The sequence below is a fragment of the Podarcis raffonei genome, chromosome 14, assembly GCF_027172205.1.
Source record: "Podarcis raffonei isolate rPodRaf1 chromosome 14, rPodRaf1.pri, whole genome shotgun sequence".
Taxonomy (NCBI): Eukaryota; Metazoa; Chordata; class Lepidosauria; order Squamata; family Lacertidae; genus Podarcis; species Podarcis raffonei.
Window position 1 is genome coordinate 14,966,877 of NC_070615.1, and position 25,741 is coordinate 14,992,617.

General features: G+C 45.7%; 1 protein-coding gene across 3 annotated transcripts in view; it reads right to left on the reverse strand.

The window, feature by feature from the left end:
* Nucleotides 1-532: 532 nt before the first annotated feature.
* Nucleotides 533-25,741, reverse strand: part of FSD2 (fibronectin type III and SPRY domain containing 2) — a 30,374-nt gene continuing 5,165 nt past the window's right edge. For 2 of the 3 annotated variants that reach the window (XM_053365117.1, XM_053365118.1), the window contains exons 4-13: nucleotides 24,980-25,213; nucleotides 17,111-17,133; nucleotides 15,379-15,500; nucleotides 14,580-14,744; nucleotides 12,539-12,673; nucleotides 10,288-10,441; nucleotides 8,680-8,813; nucleotides 7,892-8,024; nucleotides 2,483-2,659; nucleotides 533-1,210 (exon numbers count right to left, since the gene is read on the reverse strand). In XM_053365117.1, the coding sequence (XP_053221092.1) occupies nucleotides 961-1,210; nucleotides 2,483-2,659; nucleotides 7,892-8,024; nucleotides 8,680-8,813; nucleotides 10,288-10,441; nucleotides 12,539-12,673; nucleotides 14,580-14,744; nucleotides 15,379-15,500; nucleotides 17,111-17,133; nucleotides 24,980-25,213 (1,527 nt within the window). In that variant the 3' untranslated portion in view covers nucleotides 533-960. The remainder of the gene's footprint in view (nucleotides 1,211-2,482; nucleotides 2,660-7,891; nucleotides 8,025-8,679; nucleotides 8,814-10,287; nucleotides 10,442-12,538; nucleotides 12,674-14,579; nucleotides 14,745-15,378; nucleotides 15,501-17,110; nucleotides 17,134-24,979; nucleotides 25,214-25,741) is intronic. The other variant, XM_053365119.1, reaches the window with a different exon arrangement.

Sequence of the window (25,741 nt, forward strand, 5' to 3'; positions counted from 1 at the left end):
CACACCACAGAAAGAGTATCCGCTGCAATTTATAAACTTTACATGTTGTAAAGCATGGCACGCAAGCGAGGCTATCAAAATTCAAACAAAGGAAGGATTATTTGGAGAAATACTCCTTAGAGGAGCTTTGGGGTGCTTAAAGAACATGCTCTATTATGCTAGGCTGGGCAACTTGTGGCCCTCCAGTGTTGCCAGTACTCCAAATCCCATCATCTCTGACCAGTTGCTATGCTGCCTGGGGCTTATGGGAGTTGGAGTCCAACAGCCTCTGGCGAGTCACAGATTTCTCACCCCTGCAGAATGCAACTGCATCCTAAGTTGTGACAGAGCATCCTTAAAGAGTACAAACAGCAGCATCTGGGTTTTATTTTATTTCTTCAGTTTTTACTGCAGATGGCTCAGTGCCTCCCACCTCGCACTATCGATATTCACAAGCAATATCACAAGCTTTGACTTGCCTCCCAAACTGCTTATTTAGAAAACTGGTGCAGAGATGGCTAAGAAGAAAGAAAGAAAGAAAGAAAGAAAGAAAGAAAGAAAGAAAGAAAGAAAGCTTTATCCAAATGATGCTTACATGGAATCGTAATTGCTCTTTGCAGATGTTCATTGGAAGCCGCAGCAATAATGTCCACTGAGAGCTCATCATGACCCAAAGATACACAGCATAACAAGCTTATAATGTAAGTAAAAGTTAACATATCTTTCAAGTTATTATTTTCTGTCATTTTGAGTTTTGCAGCTGTGTAATCTGATGTGGCAGCTTTGCTTAAAATTTTCTATGAAAACTGCTTTGCTTTCAAAGAAAAGTGGGATATATATATATGTGTGTGCATTTTTAAAAAGAATATAGCAGGTGGTGTTTTAAGGGAGAGAGTATGGTTGTGACACTGAGAAGCTGTAGGTTTTAATAGAGTTATGCAAGAGTCAGGCATTGCATGCATGCCAAACAGCTGCCCCGAATCACGAAATCGCGTAGGTGGGCATCACAACGCCATTCAGAACCCGGAGTGTGCCGGGCTCCTCTAGAGCAAAACAAGGGCACACAAAGTCCTGAAAGTGGTTGTGGAAGGTGTACAGGTGTTGCATAATATCCGTGTTAAAAAACGACAGGCTCCCTTTGTCGTAATCAAGCAAAAGTCCAATCCTCCGGGGAGGGACAGTAATCGTAATGTCTGGAGTCATTCCATTGTTCAGAAACTCGTAGGTATGTCTGTGCAAGAGAGAGAGAAAATGGATGCAATTAGAAGCTCTTAGAGCAGACTGACTTTTGGTTTTTTGGTAGGGACTGTGTTCTGCAAAGTGTCATTGATGCGATAATAGTGCATTAGTGGTAGGTTTTTACTGGACATCATTCCAGTTCTATTAGCTGTTTTGCTATACTTCCCCACTGTTATTTTATTTTTGCCACCCGGAGGGGCACCCATGCACTGTTAGTGCAAATAATAATAATAATAATAATAATAATAATAATTATTATTATTATTATTATTATTATTATTATTTATTATTTATACCCCGCCCATCTGGCTGGGTTTCCCCAGCTACTCTGAATGGCTCCCAACAGAATATTAAAAACATGACAAAACATCATACATTAAAAACTTCCCTAAACAGGGCTGCATTCAGATGTCTTCTAAAAATCAGATAGTTGTTTATTTCCTTGACATCTGATGGGAGAGCGTTCCACAGGGCAGGCGCCACCACCAAGAAGGCCCTTTGCCTGGTTGGTTGGTTGGTTGGTTGGTTTGAGCAAGTGCTTTATAAATGTTCTATGGTTTGTTTTTTAAAGTGCAGGAGGGGGAAAAAATTAACCAGAACTTTTATGATATAAAAAGTGACAAGAGTTTCAGCAGGAAAGTATGGGAACATGCATATATTGGAAATTAAGCAGCACATCCAGCTCTAAGCTTTTGCAGGTGCAGACGGTATTGAAAGCAAGATCGGTTACAACTGGGCAGTTGCACCAGAAGTTCACAGTGCTGAAAGTGCCAGGGTCATGGGTCTGAACCCTGTATGGGTGCATATTCCTGCATTGCAAGGGGTTAGACTAGATGATCCATGGGGTCCCTTCCAACGCTATGATTGCTGTGGTCTAAACCACTGAGCCTCTTGGGCTTGCCGATCGGAAGGTCGGCGGTTCGAATCCCCGCAACGGAGTGAGTCCCTGTTGCTCTGTCCCAGCTCCTGCCAACCTAGCAGTTTGAAAGCACGCCAGAGCAAGTAGATAAATAGGTACCACTGCAGCAGGAAGGTAAATGGTGTTTTTATGCGCTCTGACACTTGTCACAGTGTCCCATTGCGCCAGAAGCGGTTTAGTCCTGCTGGCCACATGACCTGGAAAGCTGTCTGTGGACAAACGCCAGCTCCCTCGGCCTGAAAGCGAGATGAGCGCTGCAACCCCATAGTCGCCTTTGACTGGACTTAACCATCCATGGGTCCTTTACCTATACCTTTTACCTCTATGGCCTGGAAGCATTTGTACCTGGAAGAGTTGACTGTGTGCCTCATACACCAGGAGGCATGGCTTGTGCCCAGATAGCTGTCTCGAGACACATTTTCAAAAGCCACACCAACACGGTACTCCGTATTTTCATTGACGTCCACCTCCCAGTAATGTTTGCCTTGGAACGGTATTGGGTTTCCCAAGATAGCGATGGATCTGGCAAAAGAAAATGTGGGAAATACTGTATATTTCCTTGCTATAGAGAATATCTGAAGGTAGCCAACATCTGTGACAGGGGTTCACAACCTTTAGTGAGTATATTTGGCTATTTGAAGGCGTGCTGTGAGCACCACCATTTCTGGTCACACCCTCCCTCCCTCCCTGGATCAGTTCCCTCAACGAGAGAAAGATAGAAGAAAGAAAGAAAGAAAGAAAGAAAGAAAGAAAGAAAGAGGGGGGGGAGGAAGGAAGGAAGGAAGGAAGGGAAAGAAGGAAGGAAGGAAAGAAGGAAGGAAGGAAGGAAGGAAGGAGGGAGGGAGGGAGGGAGTGAAAGAAAGAAAGAAAGAAAGAAAGAAAGAAAGAAAGAGGAAGGAAGGAAGGAAGGAAGGAAGGAAGGAAGGAAGGAAGGAAGAGGGAGGGAGGGAGGGAGGGAGGGAGGGAGGAAGGAAGGAAGGAAGGAAGGAAGGAAGGAAGGAAGGAAGGAAGTGCATGTACACACACTTTGCTTTTCCAAGGGATCTGGGTAAGAGTCAGGTGCAGGTGGGTTAACTTGAGCCTTGAAAAACACATAGAGCTGAAAGAGGAAGTGGGAAAGAGTGGCACCGTTCCAACTTCCTCCTTCAACTCTGTGTACTTTTCAAGGGAGGAAAGGGCAACCGCTCTCACCACCTCACCCCAAATGAACGGAGGAGCTCTCAGAGTCTTTACTGGCACCAGGAGAACACCATGTGCCCTGTTGACGGCTCTTGAACCTTATCACAAGACCACTGGATTTATGAGGGAGCATAGGTCTCATTCAACATGACCCTGACTTCTTCCGTGTTTATAGACCAATTTTGTTTGCTCGGAGATCAGTGACTTAAAGTTCTTTAGTGCTCATTTGCCCGGTGGCATGCCCGTTCCATAGTAATCACAACGATGACGCTCACAAGCCCAGGAATGAGGAATCCTTGGTTGGTGTTATGTACTGAGTTGAATAGGATCCAAAAAGCAGCAGTCTGATTGGTCCTAGAACAATAGGGTCCAGAATGCAGCAGTCTGATTGGTCCTAGAACAATAGGGTCCAGAATGCAGCAGTCTGATTGGTCCTAGAACAATAGGGTCCAGAATGCAGCAGTCTGATTGGTCCTAGAACAATGCAGCAGTATGATTGGTCCGCAGGAGCCACCCAATCCAGCTCCAGGTGGAAGTGAATCCGCAACCTGATTGGCCTACAGGAGAATTCCGGAATTAGCCAATCACGTGCGACCTATTGTGTAAATAATGTATATAAAGCAGATATTTTGGGGGAACTTTCATTCCTCCTCACCACTATGAGCTGAATAAAGAGCATGAAATCCACACTCAACTTTGAGTATATTTCAGCTGGAAATTGTGCTGCATTTTAACTGTTACCTCTGGAACAGAGAATGCAAAATGGTGCTGTTTGGACAATGCTGTGTTGAATGCCTCATGTGATGACTTTTGGTGGGGAGCCTATTTGCAACAATCTGAGGACATGGGACTACAATATCCTAGTGGTGAAGGCAAAAAGTGCAATTTGTGTGCTTTCTTGTTGGAAGATTAGTCCTGCTGTGTTTAATGGGGCTCTCTCCCAAGTATGTAAGCATACGATTGCGGCGTCCATCTGTTGCAGTTTACTGTCGTAGCAAATACAGGACTTAGATCAATAAGGCACCTGAGTAGCAGTGCACAAAATTCCATCACAAAGATTATCATTTATCCGCTTAACGTAAAAAGAAATTAAGAGAATTATATATACAAAACTTAATACATTGCCATTTTTAGCATAACAAGAAATCTTACAGTGCAATTCTAGGCATGCTTACCCAGAACTAAGTCCCGCTTAAGGCCACATTCACGGCATATATTTAAAGCAGTATCATACCGCTTCAAGCAGTCATGGCTTCCCCCAAAGGATTATGGGAGCTGTGGTTTGTTAAGTGTGCTGAGAGTTGTTCGGAGACCCAGTTTTCCCCTCACACAGCTGCAATTTTCAGAGCTCCCTGTGAAGAGCAATTGACTGTTCAGCAACTCTGAAAATTATAGCTCTGTGGTACCATAGTGCTTTAAATGTATGGTATGAATGTGACCTTGGCCCTACTCAGAACAGACCCTCTGAAATTAATGAACCTAAGTTAGACATGCTTATTAACTTCACTGGGTCTACTCTGAGTAGGACTAACCTTCAATACCACCCAGTGTTTAATGGGGTTCTCCCATAGGGACAGCAGCCAAACAGAGGTCTAGGCTGACCCCTCTTTCTCCTCGTTTTAAGTGGAATTCATTCATTTACTCTTTGGTAAACATCACCCAGAATTGTCAGCTGTGAGTTGTAAGGAGGAATCTTTGGGGAGGGGGGTGGATATCTGCATATCAGTTTGTGTATAAGCTAGCGTTGCCATGGCAATCACAGCAAATTTTAGAATTAAGTGGGAGGGAAGACACTTGCCTGCTTCCTGTAGAATCTAGTAACGTGCAAAAAAGCGAGAGATTGCTACAAGGACCGCATCGTGTAATTAGGCTGACTTTAAAACCCTCACAGCTGTGCGATTAAGAGCACAGAGCTGTGATGGAATCCAGCGACGCTCGTCCTTTTCTTTTTGCATTTTGGGCTGTCTGGAAGCCGAGATGAGGGGCAAACGGGGCTCACAGGCAACATCAGACCAGCATGCACAAACACTGCAAAAATTACAGGATCCCCCCATGTTTTATGGAACCCCAGAGGAACGCCAGAGGGGAGAGGAAATTCATTCACAATATAAATGACATGCATAGTGAAATGTGACAAAATGGCTGAGGGAATCCAAGTTTCCCTGCAGTGTAAACTGTCCTGTCGGAAAGTTTAACAGCCAACAACAAACACGAGCTGGTGCAGTGGAGGCTGGTCTATTAGGGCAAATGGGGCACTATCCCTCCCAGTTCAGTCCACCGCCCCACATCTGCCTGCTTCCTTACTCACTGTCCATAGCTGTCAACTTACAGATTTGAAAATAAGGGACCAGCAGCCTCGAAAATAAGGGATCAGCAGCCAAAATAAGGGATTTTCCAAGCACAGGTATGTTCAACTTCTGAGCCCCTCCGAGCCAAAGGCAGAAAGCCCAGCCAGCAGCCAAACGAAGCCTCAAGCGGTGGTTCCCACAGCACAGCAACCCAGCAAAGGGGACGCAGCAAGGAAAATCAACATCACCTCTCTGCTGGGAAGCGCTGAGCAAAGGCGAGTCCCCAGGCAACGCGGCCGATTTGACTGGCACAAGGCATGCAAGCTCCACACACCCCGTCATTCTTAGACTCCTTATTGGGTGAGCAACGCAACCAAGCAACACAGTTGGAGCCTCCCTCCTCCCTGGCTGGCAGGGAGGGAGCGAGAGGAGCTGCTTCCTTTGAAACCCGGGAAATTTAAGGGACATCATCAATAAGGGACAGCAGGGGGACACAGCGCTGGGATAAGGGACTTTCCCACCAAATGAGGGACGGTTGACAGCTATGTCGCTGTCAGCTTCCTCCTCTTTAGTGTTGGTGTTGCCCTTGTCAAACTCAGAAGGGAGGAGGCAGATGGGGGCAAAACCAGAATGTGTTGGCTCCGCCTCTCACTTGCTCTGACTCCACCTACTTTTCATTCACTCTCCCTAATTTCTACCCCACCAGTCCCAATGTCTGAAAGAGGAGGCAGACATTTCCTATTGATTTTTTTTTTTACTGGATTTGAGCACAGAGCGGAAAAATCTTTATTTGCATCAGCCAGTAGGCATAGCAATAAAATAAAATAAAATGTACTGAAGACAGAGGTAAAAACTTAACTATACAAAATACATTTTGGAGGTTTACACCAATAATCAAGTAATAGATCTTATTCTAATTGCCCCTGCTAAAGATTTTGCAGTTTTTGCTGTCACCTGATTATCTTGATCTGCTAGAAGATAGGACTCAGTAGCAATGTTTGAGTGGCCCGGCATGGACAATAATAGAGGAGCGGAAAGCTCACTCCTCAAATCTTTATAAAGAGTGTAAGCCAGAAGCACATGAGCCACTGACTCAATACAGTACTGCCATCTCAACAGGGACATATCCGTTTTTCCAGAGGAATTTGAGCACACTTCATGGCTGGCTTGCCCCAAAAGTGTGTCTGAAAACCATCCTTTACTATTATATTAACCCTTTGAGAAGGCATTTTTGAAAGGTGCATGTTATGTACTAAGCTTGTATGCTAGAACAATAGGCAAGTAGGATCCTAGAATGCAACAACTGACTGGCCTGCAACAACTGATTGGCCTGCAGGAAAAGACCAATCAGGCTCCAGGAGGAAGTTAATCAGCCTATTAGGCTGGTAGGATGCAACAACTGATTGGCCTGCAGGAAAAGACCAATCAGGCTCCAGGAGGGAAGCAGAATCAGCCAATCAGACGGGACTCATTGTGTAAATAATGTATATAAAAGCCTGAGGTTTGGGGGGGGGGGCAATTGAATCACTGTTTTACAAGCTGCAATAAAGAGCATGAAATCACTACAGGACTCCCAAGTATATTTCAGTGCAAATCCCTGCCAAAGAAGAAAAGGTGAAATAAAATTAGAAGAAATGGAGGCAGTGAGAGATTTTACTTTCTTGGGCTCCATGATCACTGCAGATGGTGACAGCAGCCACGAAATTAAAAGACGCCTGCTTCTTGGGAGAAAAGCAATGACAAACCTAGACAGCATCTTAAAAAGCAGGGACATCACCTTGCCAACAAAGGTCCGTTTAGTTAAAGCTATGGTTTTCCCAGTAGTGATGTATGGAAGTGAGAGCTGGACCATAAAGAAGGCTGATCGCCGAAGAATTGATGCTTTTCAATTATGGTGCTGGAGGAGACTCTTGAGAGTCCCATGGACTGCAAGAAGATCAAACCTCTCCATTCATAAGGAAATCAGCCCTGAGTGCTCACTGGAAGGACAGATCCTGAAGCTGAGGCTCCAGTACTTTGGCCACCTCATGAGAAGAGAAGACTCCCTGGAAAAGACCCTGATGTTGGGAAAGATGGAGGGCACAAGGAGAAGGGGACGACAGAGGACAAGATGGTTGGACAGTGTTCTCGAAGCTACCAGCATGAGTTTGACTAAACTGCGGGAGGCAGTGGAAGACAGGAGTGCCTGGCATGCTCTGGTCCATGGGGTCACGAAGAGTCGGACATGACTAAACGACTAAACAACAACAACAACAAAGCCTATGAAACAGGCCTATAGATTCCATACCTTGTAAAGCTGTTTTCACGGAAGGGCCATTCACATTTGGGACTCTCAGTTTTGCAACATGCAATTGTCAATCCGTCTTCTAGCACAGACAGCAAGGGGTGGGCCGTATCCTCATTCAGAGTGAAGGAAGTGCCTGTGAAAGGATGGAATATTGTAGCCGGCAGGGACTGCGGAACCTTGCAAATGCAAACAACTCCTGTATGATGGCCCCATTCGCACATGCCCAGCGTTGCTCCCCTGGAATTGGGGCCTACCGTGCCAGGCCGCAACCCACTCACCCCTTCCCAGGACTCGGTAAGCAGCCATTCTGCCCATACAGGTGTGAAAAATTGTTCTTGTAATTACTACCCAGTACGTTTCCAAGCAGAACTCAAAGTGTTGGTGCTGACCTTTAAACCCCTTGGTCCAGTATACCTGAAGGAGCGTCTCCACCCCCATCGTTCTGCCCTGACACTGAGGTCCAGCTCTGAGGGCCTTCTGGTGGTTCCCTCCCTGTGAGAAGTGAGGTTGCAGGGAAGCAGGCAGAGGGCCTTCTTGGTAGTGGCACCCACCCTGTGGAACGCCCTCCCACCAGATGTCAAAGAGAAAAACAACTACCAGACTTTTAGAAGACATCTGAAGGCAGCCCTGTTTAGGGAAGCTTTTAATGTTTAATAGGTTATTGTATTTCAGTGTTCTGTTGGAAGCCGCCCAGAGTGGCTGGGGAAACCCAGCCAGATGGGCAGGGTATAAATAATAAATTATTATTATTATTATTATTATTATTATTATTATTATTATTATTATACCTGTGCTTAAGATGGAGACAGGCTCGCTCCGCTCACTGGAACCTCCCATGTTGATGGCTTTCACAGAGAGCAAGTAGTTGTGTCCTGGCTCCAGCTGAATCAGTGCTTCACAATTCGGAATGCCAACAATGGACCTGGAGAGAGAAAAAAACAGAAGGAAACCTAACGGATCACTGTTGTCAAGGAAGCACAAAAGGCATTTGAGGAAGAGTGGAGAAATGAGGCAGAAAGAGTCCTCCCTCACCCCCTCCACAAACAAATCTGTTCCGATGTCGGGATCAAAATCACAATCTTGGGAGCAGGACAAAGGCAGCCGTCTGAGGTGAGCCAGGAACCAGAAGCTCCAATCAGCACAAAGCGTGAGAAGACAGATGTCTGAGTGGCTAAAAGCTCCCTTTTCATGCTGATTGGTGGCTCTTGGTTGGAGACTGAATCCCTACTGCAGAAATAGCAAAGGGTATTTGACCCCTTGCAATCCCCAAGGCCCAATGGTCTCAGTGTGGGTCAAGAGTGCCTACTGTTATGTACTGAAGTTCTCACCCTGGGCCAGCAGGCGGATACTGTAGATAGTTTTCACTCAGGTCCACATATGCAAATAAGGAATTGAAAGTGACGTTCAGTGATTGGATAGTTACAGAAAGTGGTTACTGTTGCATTGGAGTGGAGCTCTATATAAGCAGGCTGGCTGAACCCTTCAGTTCAATTCTGTGAATAATCGCTGTGTCACCCACAACTTAACACCTACTGTAAAAGAAAGGTAAAGGTAAAGGACCCCATGGCAGTTAAGTCCAGTCAAAGGCGACTATGGGGTTGCGGCGCTCATCTCGCTTTCTGGCTGGGGGAGCCGGCGTTTGTCCACGGACAGCTTTCCAGGTCACGTGGCCAGCAGGACTAAACCGCTTCTGGCACAATGGGACACCATGATGGAAGCCAGAGCATGCGGTACCAATATATCTACATGCACTGGTGTGTTTTCGAACTGCTAGGTTGGCAAGAACTGAGACAGAGCAACGGGAGTTCACCCCGTCGTGGGAATTCAAACCGCCGACCTTCCGATCAGCAAGCCCAAGAGGCTCAGTGTTTTAGACCACAGCGCCCCCGCGTCCCTGTGCACCTACTGTAATGTATGTATTATCAACTTCCGTATTTTTCGCTCTATAAGACGCACCAGACCATAAGACGCACCTAGTTTTGGGGGGAGGAAAAATTCTGAATCCCAGAAGCCAGAACAGCAAGAGGGATCGCTGCGCAGCGAAAGCAACAATCCCTCTTGCTGTTCTGGCTTCTGGGATAGCTGCGCAGCCTGCATTCGCTCCATAAGACGCACACGCATTTCCCCTTACTTTTTAGGAGAGAAAAAGTGCGTCTTATAGAGCAAAAAGTCTGGTAAATACCACAAAAAAGGCACATGGCCTTTTTAAGAGAAACAGCTATGACCCAGGAGACCTGCTGTAGAGAAGCTTCTTGCCCTGTCTGCAAGCTCCTAGGCCTTATCAGGAATGAAGTTTGCTAACCCTTAGCTCAAAACTCCAACCTTCCCCTTCGCTCTTTGGGTGCTTTGAAAAACATGGCCTGAGCATTGCATGCACCTTATACTACGCAACTCACTCGGTAATGATGTTCCCATCCTCTCCATCTGTCAGCTTGGACAATTCAGCTGTGTAGGAGTCAACAGGATTTGTGTTCCCCGATTCCCAGCGCACCAGTGCTGCATGTTCACAACTCTGGATCTCCTTCCTTTTGAGGACAGGTGCTAAAGGAGCTTTAAAAAAAAGAAGCAGATAAATATTTTTTCCCCTGAGCCATTTGGTTATGAGATATACTATGAGGGTTTGTCTTTTAAAAGTATTACAGTATTAAGGTTTTCATTGATTAACTTGAAAACAAAGATCAAAGACACACACACAAACAGATCGGCCCCTCCACAATGGTTGGGCTTTCAGCATCCTCTCAGATGATCAGTTCTTCTTGCCCCCCTCCCCTGCTGAATATTTGCATTACCGTATTTTTCGCTCTATAGGACGCACATAGGAAATGTGTGTGCGTCTTATGAAGCGAATGCAGGGGGAGGCAGGCGGGGAAAGCCCCCAAGAGCCGCACACAAGCTCCATGCGGCTCTTGCGGACTTTTCCCCAGGAGGGAGAAGGGACTGACTGGCCACATCAGTCCCTTCTCCCACCTCATAGAAAAGCCCACAGGAGCCACGCACCCTTTAAAGAGCGCACGGCTTCTGCGGGAGGTGGGGGAATTCCCCCAGCTGGTAGAAAAGCCCGCAGGAGCCGCGCACCTTTAAAGAGTGCGCCGCTCTTGGGGGCTTTTCCCCAAGGAGGGACAAGGGACTGACTGGCCACGTCAGTCCCTTCTCCCTCCTCGTAGAAAAGCCCACAGGAGCCATGCGCTCCTTAAAGGGTGCGCGGCTCCTGTGGGCTTTTGCGGAAGATGGGGAAATTCCCACACCTCCCGCAAAAGCAGGGAGAAGGTCTGGGAGAAGCGCACAGGCTGCGCACTTCTGTCCGCTGCTCCCAGAGCTGGGTGTGTGTGTGTTATATTTTTTTCCTTGATTTTCCCCTCTGAAAACTAGGTGCGCCCTATGGTCAGGTGCGCCCTATCGAGCGAAAAATACGGTAATTTATTCCTTTATTTCATTGCAGTATTTATATTCCACCATCTCATGTAAAATATCAAGGCGGTATTCAGCAATTTATGCAAATATAGTAAAGCATTTGGAACTCCTTCCCACTTGAAATCAGGCAGGCACCATCCCTGCTAAAGTTCAGGCTCCTGGTTAAAACAATATCGTTTCAAAATTTCAAAATTTCTTTTCCTCATGTTTTTGTTTCCATTTTCGAGATTTTAAATTTCTGAGGTTTAAAGTGCTTGAAGTTTAATCGATGTTTTACATTTTGTATATTTTTTATCACTGTAAGCTCCGTTGAGACCCAGATGATTAAAAAGCGGGATATAACCTTTAAAAATATCTATTCATTTCTTATTTTTATTTCTTTATTAAATTTGTATACCGCCCGCCCTATACCTGTAGATTTCACAACCTAAATTCACAATATAAAACCCCCCAGAAAATACATAATAAAAACAAAAACAAACCAATAAATAATACAATTATTAATATACATAAATATATAAACAAACAAAAATAAAATACTATACATGCAGTACAAAATTATCATTAAAATGACTGGCTAATCTTGAGAAAATTTAAGCTGGGTAGGCCTGTGGGATGCAGGTGCCGCTGTGGTGTAAACCACAGAGCCTAGGACTTCCCGATCAGAAGGTCGGCGGTTCGAATCCCCGCAACGGGGTGAGCTCCCGTTGCTCGGTCCCTGCTCCTGCCAACCTAGCAGTTCGAAAGCACTTCAAAAGTGCAAGTAGATAAATAGGTACCACTCCGGCGGGAAGGTAAACGGCGTTTCCGTGCGCTGCTCTGGTTCGCCAGAAGCAGCTTAGTCATGCTGGCCACATGACCCAGAAGCTGTACACCGGCTCCCTCGGCCAATAAAGCGAGATGAGCACCGCAACCCCAGAGTCGTCCGCGACTGGACCTAATGGTCAGGGGTCCCTTTACCTTTACCTTTAGGCCTGTTGGCATAAAAGGATCTTCAACAGATCCTTGAAAGTTAACAGTGTGATTGCCTGCCAAATTATCTACTAGAAAAGGCTTTTATAGTGTTGTTTTGTTTTTATAAGCAGCTCTGGTGGGATGTAAGTATTTGAGATAAATAAATAAAAAGAGTTCAACAAACTTTAGCTGGTTCACGCCCCACTTCTGTAGACTTTGCTTCGTTCAAAACTCAGGAAAAGGCGAATGTCAAACGCCATTCAAAATCTGAAATGCATTTACCTGTGATGTAAACAGCTCGTTCACTTGCTGAACCAACCCCAGCTCTGTTGAGGGCTTTCACCCAAAACTCATACTGCGCGTTCGGTGCCAGGTTAGTAACTGTGCAATATGTTTCTTTCACGTTTAGCATAAACGCTGCAGTGAGAAAGCGGAAGATTTAGTTGTTTTTTATAATATTTTTTATTAATTTTAACATATAAATTATAAAATGTACCACAAAACTTAACACTTATACAATCTTTTTAGACTTCCATCAGCACCTCTGATGATCCACTGTTTTAACCACTTCTTATGCATTTCTTAACTTTATATTGCCTTTACATCTCTTAACAAATCATCCTCCCCCTTGTCCATTTTTACAATACTTCCAATAATACTCCTCACAAAACTTCTTGCAACCCTACAAACGTCGTCTGTTCTTCACAATTACTTTTCAAATAGTCCGTAAATTTACTGCAGTCTTCCGTGAATTTCTGGTGTCGCCGGTTTCGAATCCTTCCTGTTAGTTTATCTAATTCTGCATAGTCCATTAACTTCATCCTCCATTCTTCAATCGTCGGTAACTCTTCTTGCTTCCATTTTTGGGCCAATAATATTCTTGCTGCTGTTATTGCGTATAAAAAGAGCTTACATTCCTTTCTATTTATGTCACTCCCCACAATGCCCAATAAAAATGCTTCTGGCTTCTTTATAAATGTATATTTCAACATTTTTTTAACTCATTATATATCATCTCCCAGAAGCATTTCATCTTTTTACATTCCCACCACATGTGATAAAATGTTCCCTCTTTTTCTTTACATTTCCAGAGACAGCGGAAGATTTAGGAGGTTATTTTAAAATGGCCTTTTCCGAAACCCGCTTCTAAGCAGGAAACCTTTCAATATCTGCTCCGCCATTTCATAGTTCAGTGGCGGGAGCCTCTCAGCCAGATTTAATTTTCAAATAAAAACAAAGATAATGCTTTGTATTTTCCTACTGACCCTGTTTTTAAAAAGGTTTCAGGACTGTTGTTTCAGGACCCCAGACAACCACCCTGACAGGTGCTTGAAATTATAGCTCAGGGGGGGGACTACAGTTCCCAGAATTCTTTGAGGGCAGTCATGGTGTATAGACAGCCTTACCGCATAGCTATCAACTTACAGATTTGAAAATAAGGGACCAGCAGCCAAAATAAGGGATTTTAGTCAACCAGTTAAAAGGGACCAGATAATTTTGGAGAGCAGCGCCGGTTTTTAGCCCTTCGTTTCCAGAGGTTGCTGCTCAAGACACCAGCTGATGAAACACTGCCATTAAATAACTACAAGCAGCAACTACTTTTCGCGCAAAACGAAGTCCAAGCTACGAAGATGCTGCTGCACTTCTGTATCTTTTCTCTCATGCTCCATCTGCATCTCTCAGTTCCATCAGGTGGGGCGGGGGGGGAATAGCGCCTGAAGTAAACCCGCAGATCAGACCATCTATGCTAGTCTACCACTACAAATCTATGGGAGAAGTGCTTGTGGTCCTTCCCTTATAGACCTTGGAACACCTGCCCGCGCCTCCGCCTCCTCCTCTTCCTCCTCTCTCTGAACTGCTTTCTCTATGGTTGCCCTCGCTCTCCTCTCAAGGCTCCTCATCAATTCATAGACCATGCCAGGCTGCCCATCTCATTTGGGTCCTTCGGCGGCACAGCCACAGTATGGCCTAGCGGGAGCGGTGGTGACGGGCAGAGGGGAGGCCCCAGGCAGAGACGCCCAGTTCAGCGGCCACAAGGAGGATGGTGGCGGAAGGGCCCAAGGCTCCCGCCAGTCCTGGCGGGGAGGGGCTCCCAGGGGCCGAGGCTGGTGAGAGGAGGCCGGAGGGGGGCAGGCTGGGCAGCCAAGCAATACAGTTGGAGCCTCCCTCCTCCCTGGCCGGCAGGGAGGGAGGGAGAGGAGCTGCTTCCTTTGAAACCCGAGAAATTTAAGGGACATCCATCAATAAGGGACAGCAGCGGGACACGGCGCTGGGATAAGGGACTGCCCCTCCAAATAAGGGACGCTTGACAGCTATGCCTTACCGTCCTGCTCCTCTTTCGACGTCTCATTGCTCACTCGTTTGTAGTACAGCTGGTAGCTTTCGACAATATCTTCTGAAAAGAAGCTCCAGCAGACTTTCACGGACGTACCAGTAGCAGAATTGGGATCCTGGGTGTTCATTACTGGTGCACAAGGAGGCAAAGGAGCTGGAACAAGGAGGGCAGAAGGGGGGAAAATAATCTGTTAAACAGAATTCACATGGTGAATTTCAAAGATCAGCAACACCACATAACAGAAGAAATTGCTTTATATTTTATGCTAGTTGTCTGCCTGGTTTAGTATTTAGTCTACACCAAGCTGATGGTGGGGAGAACCACCAAGGGCCACACTTCTTTCTGGGCAATCTCCCGAGGGCCACATAATAGTGGTGGGGGTGGCTAGAGACAAAAGTGGGTAGAGCAACATATGTAAATTTTCGCTTTGTTTAATAGATTAGTTTCTACGTACCCACCCACCCCAGCTATTTCTTCCATTCAGACAAGAAAGAGGCATTATTGTAATAATAATAATAATAATAATAATAATAATAATAATAATAATAATAATATATTTATACCCCGCCCATCTGGCTGGGTTTCCCCAGCCACTCTGGGCGGCTCCCAATAGAATTAAAAGCACAATAAAACATCAGACATTAAAAACTTTCCTAAACATTGAGGTTTAAAGACACTTTTCAGCCAGGCAAAAATCTTTGGGGCACAAGCAAAGCCAGTAAGGAGTGTGGACAGGGGACAATTCTGAGGGTCAGGTAGAAACCAGAAATAAATACAATGAAAATACCAGGGACTGAATTAATGGAGTCCATTAGTTCCTGAATGTCCGAGAAATCTATGACCCGGGCTTCAAAATTTGTCGGCACTGAAAGATCTATATCCACGTCCTTTTTCAAGAAGTCGACCAATCTGCAAGTGCCAGAGAAATGGAGAGTAAGAAAGCAACTCTAAGAGCTTGGCTATATATTAATGTCTCATATTTTCTCATTTGTGTGTGTTAGATAGATATAGATATATATCCATTACGTCAAAATCATCCTCATCATTATTATTATGTACAGTATACAAGTGGGATCTGCAACAAAATGTTGCCGTGTGGACTGCCCCTGTTCAGAATACTCCACTCCTTTCCCCCATCTCACATGGTTTTCTTTTCTCCACTCAGCGATCTGTTAGCATTCTGTGTCCACTGAGCATGCTCAGTCCCCATGGTACTACTAGAGGCATTCCACAAACACACACACACACACACACGGCCATCTTTAGTAATTTTTATTCGTAAATAATTTTTGTACTTCTGCTATTCACACCTGGTGATATGCCCATGAATGGTGGCAATCTAAGCTACGTAAGGACCGACATTTGGAAAGTTGAGTTTCTTAGCTGCTATTTAATGCTTCTGTCCCATTCTTCTGTCAGATGAATACTTAAATTACAGAAGAAAGAGCAATACAATATGGCATCCCCAAACTTGGTGCCCTCCGGATATTTTGGCCTACACCTCCTGCTAGCCCCAGCATGGCCAATGGCCAGGGATGATGGGAATTGTAGTTCAAAACATCTGGAGGGTACCAGGAGGTTGAAGAAGGCTGCAGTTGGACAATATTGGAGCCACAAATCAAACACAGACCCTCCAAGTGTCCCTATTTTCAGGGACATCCCTGATTTAGAGAAGTCATCCCAGCTTCTGATTTGATCCCGGAATGCCCCACTTTTCCTTAAAGGTAAAGGTAAAGGGACCCCTGACCATTAGGTCCAGTCGTGACCGAACCGACTCTGGGGTTGCGGCGCTCATCTCGCTTTATTGGCCAGCGTGACTAAACCGCTTCTGGCGAACCAGAGCAGTGCATGGAAACGCCGTTTACCTTCCTGCCGGAGCGGTGCCTATTTATCTACTTGCACTATGTGCTTTCGAACTGCTAGGTTGGCAGGAGCAGGGACCGAGCAACAGGAGCTCACCCCGTCGCAGGGATTCGAACCGCCGACCTTCTGATTGGCAAGTCCTAGGCTCTGTGGTTTAACCCACAGCGCCACCTGCATCCCCGCTTTTCCTTAGGATGTCATCGGAACAATGATAGAGGGTATGGAGTTATCCAACCCCCGAGCCATCTGAAGACAACCCTCTATAGGGAAGTTGTTTGTTTTTATATATGTTGGAAGCTGCCCAGAGTGGCTGGGGCAACCCAGTAAGATGTGCGGGGTATAAATAGTAAAATTATCATTATGGAATGGGACGTCCCTTTTTTCATTGGAGAAATGTTGGAAGGCATGCAAACACAATCATTACAAGTTCACTTTGTGACCTTGGGATGGTGACGACCACTCTCAACCCAACCTATCTCACAAGTTGTTGTGTGGATAAAAGCGGGGGGGGGGAGGGAACCATGTCTTTCACCCTGATCCATTTGTAATAAACATGAGGGATGGACACAGGCTCTCAGGCATAAGAAAGATATTCAGTATATTCATCTTAAGTATGCAGGAGGGTGAGGAACTACAAATTCAGGGCTTAGTATTACCTGTGGCTTGTAGCTACTGCAGCCTGTAGACAAGAGAGGCAGAGAGAGAGAGAGAGAGAGAGAGAAGGAGGAGGAGGAGGAGGAGGAGGAAGAGAAGAAGGTGGTTTAATGATAGGAACACATTATAATCAAAATTAAAGGGGCACAGGAATCTTAAGGTATGCAACAGCAACAACAAAGGTTTTGCCATTTAACCACAAAATAGTATTGTTCATAAAAATGGCACCTGTTGATCTAATAACTTGGAACTTGACATACGTGATTTACCTGAAAAGGTCTATGATATGCCAAATTTCAAACAGATATAATAAAATTACCACAAGTTCAACAAGTTAAAAAGTGCTGAAAAGTAACACATTTCTCCTTTCTAATCCACTTATCATATATTTATTTCCAATCTTGGTGAAAACTACTACCGTACTTTATTTTGGCTTGTCAGGGAAGGCATGCTTCCATGAATTATGGTAAAGTTCTGAGCAGCTCTTCGACTGTTCTTAAGGTTTTCCTGAGACATTAAAGCATACGGCAGCAACTGCTGGCAAAACGATTTATTTATTATTTATTTCATAAAGAAATTACACGCTGCTTGTTAAAAAAACAAACCAAAAACACCCTCAAAGTGGTTAACAAAAAAAGTAAAGCAATAAAATCAAGAGATCGTTTCAACCATACTTAGAAACATACAAAAGTTAAAACACTAAAACAGATTAAAATGACCTTAATTTTCTAAGCATCTGGGTCTAAAGAGGAATGTTTTTAGCAGGTGCCAAAAAGAGTACAGTGAAGTTGCCTGTTAGATATCAATCGCATAGCTGTCAACCGTCCCTTATTTGGCGGAATACTCCCTTATCCCAGCACTGTGTCCTGCTGCTGTCCCTTATTGATGATGTCCCTTAAATTTCCCAGGTTTCAAAGGAAGCAGCTCCTCTCCTTCCCTCCCTGCTGGCCAGGGAGGAGGGAGGCTCCAACTGTGTTGCTTGGTTGCCTGGCCTGCTCCCCTCCGATCTCCTCTCACCAGCCTCGGCCCCCGGGAGCCCCTCCCCGCCAGGACTGGCGGGAGCCTCGGGCCCTTCAGCCGCCATCCTCCTTGCAGCCGCCGAACTAAGCATCTCTGCCTGGGGTAGCATCTTCGTAGCGTGGACTTTGTTTTGCGCAAAAACTGGTTGCTGCTTGTAGTTATTTAATTGCAGTATTTCATCAGCTTGAGCAGCAACCTCTGAAAATGAAGGGCTAAAAACTCTGCTCTCCAAAATTATCTGGTCCCTTTTAACTTCGTATTTCAGGTGGTTGACTAAAATCCCTTATTTTGGCTGGTGATCCCTTATTTTCGAGGCTGCTGGTCCCTTATTTTCAAATCTGTAAGTTGACAGCTATGCAATCGGCAGGGAGTTCCAAAGTGTAGGCGCTGCCACAGTAAACAATTGGGTTGTTACAGATGCGAAATGCAGTAATGTCAATTCCACTGATCAAAGTGATCCAATCCAAAGTAATCCAGGGGACACTCAGTTTGCTACTGCAGAGAGAATTCTGCCAGCATGCCAATGTTGGCAGAGGGAGTCACCTAGTGGATGCCATGTGCCATACCTATTCCTTTAGTTACGGATCATCGTAACCATCAAGAATTGCATTTATATACCACCTTACGGCCAATGTTGTGCTGTGGTTCAGGAGCTGCCAACCCTTTTGGGCCCACGATCACATTTGTAAACCTGAGGAACTGCTGTGGGCAACACCCCCATCATAGCTGCCAAGTGTCCCTTATTTGGCGGGACAGTCCCTTATCCCAGCGCCATGTCCCGCTGCTGTCCCTTATCGATGATGTCCCGTAAATTTCTCGAGTTTCAAAGGAAGCAGCTCCTCTTCCTCCCTCCCTCCCTGCCGGCCAGGGAGAAGGGAGGCTCCAACTGTATTCCTTGGCTGCGTTGCTCACCCAATAAGGAGTCTAAGAATGACTGGGGGGTGGAGCTTGCATGCCTTGTGCCAATCAAATTGGCCGCTTTGCCTGGGGACTCGCGTTTGCTCAGCACTTCCCAGCGGAGAGGTGACAGTGGTTTTCCTTTCTGCATCCGCTTTGCCGGGTTGCTGCACTGTGGGAACCACCACTTGAGGCTTCGTTTGGCTGCTGGTTGACTAAAATCCCTTATTTTGGCTGCTGATCCCTTATTCATTGTGAGAAGTAAGGTTACAGGGAACCAGGCAGAGGGCCTTCTCGGTGGTGGTGCCCGCCCTGTGGAACGCCCTCCCAGCAGATGTCAAGGCAATAAACAACTATTTTCCTTTTAAAAGACAACTGAAGGCAGCCCTCTTTAGGGAAGTTTTTAATGTCTAATGCTGTATTGTTTTTAATATTCAGTTGGAAGCCGCCCAGAGTGGCTGGGAAAACCCAGCCAGATGGGCGGGGTATAAATAATAATAAATTATTATTATTATTATTATTATTATTATTATTATTATTATTATTATTTTGAGGCTGCTGGTCCCTTATTTTCAAATCTGTAAGTTGACAGCTATGACCCCCATGCAGTATCATCCCATTTCAAACAATCATGGCTCCCCGCAAGGAACGCTGGGAATGTCATTTGTTAAGGGTGCTGAGAGCTGTTAAGGTAAAGGTAAAGGGACCCTGACCATTAGGTCCAGTCGTGGCCAACTCTGGGGTTGCGGCGCTCATCTCGCTTTATTGGCAGAGGGAGCCGGCGTACAGCTTCCGGGTCATGTGGCCAGCATGACTAAGCCGCTTTTGGCGAACCAGAGCAGCGCACGGAAACGCCATTTACCTTCCCGCCGGAGCGGTACCTATTGATCTACTTGCACTTTGACGTGCTTTCGAACTGCTAGGTGGGCAGGAGCAGGGACTGAGCAATGGGAGCTCACCCCATCACGGGGATTCGAACCGCCAACCTTCTGATCGGGAAGTCCTAGGCTCTGTGGTTTAGCCCACAGCGCCACCTGTGTCCCCGCTGAGAGCTGTTAGGAGATGCCTATTCCCCTCACAGGACTATGAATCTCAGAGCGGTTTAGCTACCGATCCCTCTTCTCGTGAAACTCTGGGATTTGTAGCGCCGTGAGGGGAATAGGCAGAGGGCCTTCACGGTGGTGGCGCCCGCCCTGTGGAACGCCCTCCCACCAGATGTCAAGGAAATAAACAACTATCTGGCTTTTAGAAGATATCTGAAGGCACCCCTGTTTAGGGAAGTTTTTAATGACTGATGTTTTAATGTATTTTTTATCTTTTGTTGGAAGCCGCCCAGAGTGGCTGGGGAAACCCAGCCAGATGGGCAGGGTATAAATAATAAAGATTATTAATATTGTTGTTGTTGTTGTCATCTTCTAACACCTCTCAGCAGTTCCCAGCATTCTTTGGGGGGAAGCCATAACAGTTTAAAGTGATTTAAAAGTATAGTGCAGATGGGGCACTAAATTTAGATGTAATCTTTGGGGTTCTCTTCTGGCCTGGCACAGTTTGGAAAGATTTATCGGGGAGGGTTATTATTTGGAAGGCAGCTTTCCACCCTTCCAATTCAAATTTAAAGAGAATAAAGCTGTTGCTAAAAATAGCAAAGAAAGCCCTTGTGGAGGACTCTTAGGAAAAATGCAATTTCTTCTTTTATCTCCTTCTCAAAGATTGCTGAGATTGTTGTATAAAAAGCCCTCTTTCTCTCCTCCTCCCCTTGCACTCCGGCTACACGACAGAGCAAAATTACGGTGATCACTCACAGGAATTGCAAATTCCTGCTATGTTCTGAACTGAAGCACCTGTCTATAAAAGGGCTTTTCTCAAAACGTGGTCCGCTGGCTGGATTCATGAATCAAAATGCAGGAGATTTCTGCCACCTTTCAGCAAGTCAATATTAAACCCATTCATCAAATCAATTCACTCTGTGTGTGTGTGTGTGTGTGTGTGTGTGTGTGTGTGTGTCTCAACAACCACTTGCTGATGCGTTTCGGTTGTGCTACGTTTATCATCAGTATACCATATTTTCCGCCCTATAGGATGCACTTTATCCCCTCCAAAAATGAAGGGGAAATGTGTGTGCGTCCTATGGGGCGAATGCAGGCTTTCGCTGAAGCCTGGAGAGCGAGAGGCATTGGTGCGCACCGACCCCTCTCGCTCTCCAGGCTTCAGGAAGCAATTCGCAAGCCTTGCACGCCTGGCGGTAGTTCCCGCGGGCTCGCAAGGCTTGTGGGCAGCAGCCTGCAGCCCGAAGCACGGGGCGCACTCCAGAGCACGTCCCATGCTTCGGGCAGATGTCCGAAAGCCTTGCGCGCCAGGGAGAGTTCCCGCGGACTCGCAAGGCTTGCGGGCGGCAGCCTGCAGCCCGGAGCACAGGGCGGCCTCCGGAGGGCGCCCCGTGCTTCGCGCAGGTGAGCCCGGCGGGAGTTGCCGCCGGGATCGCAAGGCTTGCAGATAGCTGCCTGTTCTGGGGGCTGGGGTCGGGGGAAGCTCAGGCTTCCCCCACCCCAGCCCCGCGGCTGGGGGGGGGGAATAATTTGTTTTTATTCATTTCCCCCCAAAAAAACAAGGTGCGTCCTATGGGCCAGTGCGTCCTATAGGGCGAAAAATACGGTAATTTGTGACACTTTGTGCTGCTCTGATCTGATTGGAAGCAGGGATTCAACCCCATTGCGCCTATCTTCTTCTTTTAATTATTATACATTTTTATTAATTTTAACATATCACTTCCAACAGTCATTCAGCATAATTTCTGATCTTATACAATATTTTGGACTTCCGTCAACAACCTCTGAAGATTTCACTTATTCTGCATTTCTTAATTTCTCTATTACTTTTAATTATTGTTAACTAATAGTTCTCTTCATAGTCTTCCTTGCAATATTTCACCTAATTCTCCTTACAGAACTTCTTGCAGCCCTACTAGCGTGATCTGTTTATTACAATTGCTTTTCAAATAGTTCAGATATTTACTCCAGTCTTCTAAGAATCTCTGGTCCCGCAGGTTTCGACTCCTTCCTGTTAATTTATCTCATTCTGCATAGTCCATTAATTTCATTTGCCGCTCTTTTTTCATCGGTAATTCTTCTTGCTTCCATTTTTGTGCCAAAAATATTCTTGCTGCCATTATTGCACATAAAAATAATTTACAGTCCTGTCTGTTAATGTCCTCCACTACAATGCCAAGTAAAACCATTCTGCCTATCTTCAATCAGAAGCACCCCATCAAATTCTATGGAGCTTAGCCAGTGCTGTTTTTCTAGAGAAACAGGTGCTGGACCTCACCATGAACGCTTTCCTTGCTCTCTTATAATGGCACCCACCTGAGGGGTGCCAGAACCGGGTTCTGTTGAATTCCAGCTGGAAAAAAAGCCTGGGCTCAGCTCTCCCCACCCTCAAAATATTCGGTGTTGGAGAAATTCATTTACCCTGCAATAGCCTGGCCTTCACCAGTTTCTGAAGCAACGGTTGTGTCTCCTTTAATTCAGCATTTAAGAGAATGCCAGTGTTCAGTCTCACAATGGTTCTGATTGTCCTTGTTACAGAAGAGCTGCTTTTTTCCTTTTCAGTTTCTCTTAAGCCGCTTTGTGGGTCTGGTCTTTGGGACAGAGGCTTGCGAGTACGTACCCTATATTGAAAGCACACGGTTTCCGCCAAAGAATCCTGGCATCTGTATGTATAAAATGTTACAGTGTTCCCAGGGCAATTAACAAGTACCGTATTTTTCCGTGTATAAGACGCCCCCATGTATAAGACGCCCCCTAATTTTTGGGGACTCCAAATTAAGAAAACACCCCTCAGCACTACCCGTGTATAAGACGAGCCTCAATTTTAAACCTAAAAAGCTAGTCTTATACACGGAAAAATACGGTACATCTATTTAAAAAAACACACACTCAAGAACCAAAAAGCAGTAGGCTTTTTAGTAACTGCTGAATAAAATGTGTCAGGTAGGCCATTTGTATAATCCTCATAATATCGCTTGGAGTTTCGCAACTCTGCTGTGGCAGTTCTTTCGTTCCTTACTGCTGTGGCAGTTCTTTCGTTCCTCCCTCAGAAATGTGGGTCGCATCCATACCACACATTTAAAGCACTCATACCAATTTAACCAACACAGTCTAGGGTGCTGACTTGAACCCCAGCTTATGGGTGCCCAATGGTGCCTGTGACGTAACATGATGACATCATGACGTCACGTTGCGTCAGTTGTGTGGCGCCGCTTCCGAGGCCTCACAGGTGTGGGATGTGAAACACAGGAGCAGTCAATTATAACATTCCTAGAGTGTACATGTTTAGACATGGGGAGGGATGTTTGTCCAGCCAGCAGGTAAACTTCCTGTTTCCCTCTGGGCTGGGACAGACTTCCTCCGCATGTGACTAGAGGTGGGTGTGGCCTCACCTGTGCAGGTAACGACAAAAGCACAGGGCAGGGGCAGCCATCTCTCTCTCTTCTCTTCCTTCGAAGAAGCAACATCTGCTAAGCTAAAGATGCCCTCGTGGCTCCCAGCCAAGAGAGGACAAAGGGACTATCTTCTTATAAGATAGAATCCAAATGTATATTACTTTATTAAGCTGTCTGCCTTCTGGGATCTGATTGTGAACAGAATGTGAGTAAACTCTTTTTATACTTTTGTAAAGGACTGTGTCGTGTCTTCTATTTTAAGAGGGAATAAAGGGGAAATTACCAGAGTAATTATTATAGAGGTTCTAGCGAACCTGAGCAGACGCTACCGTTGCAAACTTAAAATAAAGGGGAATGTTTTACTCTGCTGATATTGGGAACTTGTTAACACAAGTTGGATAAGGATATAATCACACAATATATCCTCTCCTGCATCCCTGAACATTCCCACAACGGGGTCTCGGAGATTATGCCAGAACCTCAGTTTCTACCAGAAGTCACATTCAGAGGTCTGGCAGGGCCTCGGACGTCACTTCTGAGACCTTGCAGGGTCTTGAAGGTCACATCCGAGTCCTCACAAGACCTCCGAAGGTCCTCTGGGACGTTGCGTTGGGGCTCCGACACAACTTCCGGTGGAAACCAGAAGTCACATCAGAACCCCATGTTGTGGGTGCTAAGCACGCACAATTTGGGGTGGGTGCCCTGGCACCCAGGGCCCCCTAGACCTGGCGCCTATGATCACAGTTCCCTCTAAAGAATTCTGGGAACTGAAATTTTTTAAGGGTACTGATTGTTAGGTGACCCCTCACAGAGCTACAATTCCCAGCACTCTTAACAAACTACAGTCCCCAGGACTCTTTAAGGGAAGTGGGATAAAAATAATAAATCTCATTTAATTTTAATTTGCTTACGGACTGTCTCATTTGCATTTATAAACTGACTGTCAAAACAAAACAAAACAGATTTGAGGTTAAAGACTAAATAAGTACCGTATTTTTCACTCTATAGGACGCACCCGACCATAGGACGCACCTTGTTTTAGAGGGGGAGAACAAGAAAAAAAATATCTCCCCCTCTCTGCTCAGCTCCCCTTCAGCGAAGTGGCAGGAGAAACGGAGCACCTTCTATTTTTCCTCCCGCTTGGCTGAAGGGGCGCTGCGCAGCTCTCCCTCTCTGCTGAAGCCAGGAGAGTCTTGCTCTCCCGGCTTCAGCAAAAGGAACCTGAAGCCTCCGGAGTGCAGCGGGAACTCGTGCTGCGCTCCAAAGGCTTCAGGCGGCTATCCCTCTCGCTCTCCAGGCTTCAGTGAAAGCAATGCGAAGCCTCCGGAGCGTGGAGTGCTCCCTCTGCGCTTTGCAGGCTTCGCGTTGCTATCGCTGAAGCCAAGGAGCCTGCATTCACTCCATAGGATGCACACACATTTCCCCTTAATTTTGGAGGGGAAAAGGTGCGTCCTATAGAGCGGAAAATACGGTATTTCATCACTGGTTATTTCCATCGCATACATCTCCTTACCTTGATCGCGTTCACTTTATTTTCACCTTGGCTGAGATCCTCAATGGTTTCCATCAGGTCTTTACATGTGTCCAGGTTGCCTCCACAGCTGACCAGCTGCTCATACAATCCTTCCAGCTTCTCCTTCTTTTCTTCCCCCAAAGCCTGCATGACTTCCTCATACCTTTGCTCGAGGGTCAGCATGAGATCATTGTAGCCCCTCTCCAAGTTCTGCTCCTGCCTAGCAAAATTCTCCTGGAAAGAGAGCAGTTCAGGGTTGGAATGGGTTTGCTGAGCAATTGCCAACCAAAAGATCCACAAAAGGACCTACACGACAAATCTGCCCTGGTTTTATAATACCGGTTCAGCCATAATAGGTTTTTTTTTTAAAGAAGCAGATTTTCCAGCTGCACAAATTTCCCGCCAAACACCCCACACTAAAAAGAGAGAAATCTAAAAGCTTTGCTCTTGGCATCAATGGCAGTTTCTCCATAGGAGTCGGTTGTTGTTATCTACTACGCAGCAACGGGTCATTTATGGATCTGTCTTAATTCAGTAACCTGAACAAACATAAACTCCTGTCTTTTAAAATGTGACAATCTACCAAAATGCAAACACAACACGCTGGCTAATAACTTAGTAAATATATAATCGGTATGATGTCATTCAAAATATACGAATAAGCCATTTCAAAATAATATATATATCATACAACACATCTCACAAAATATACAAGAAACTGCAAGTTGTTATACAGTGGTACCTCGGGTTACATACGCTTCA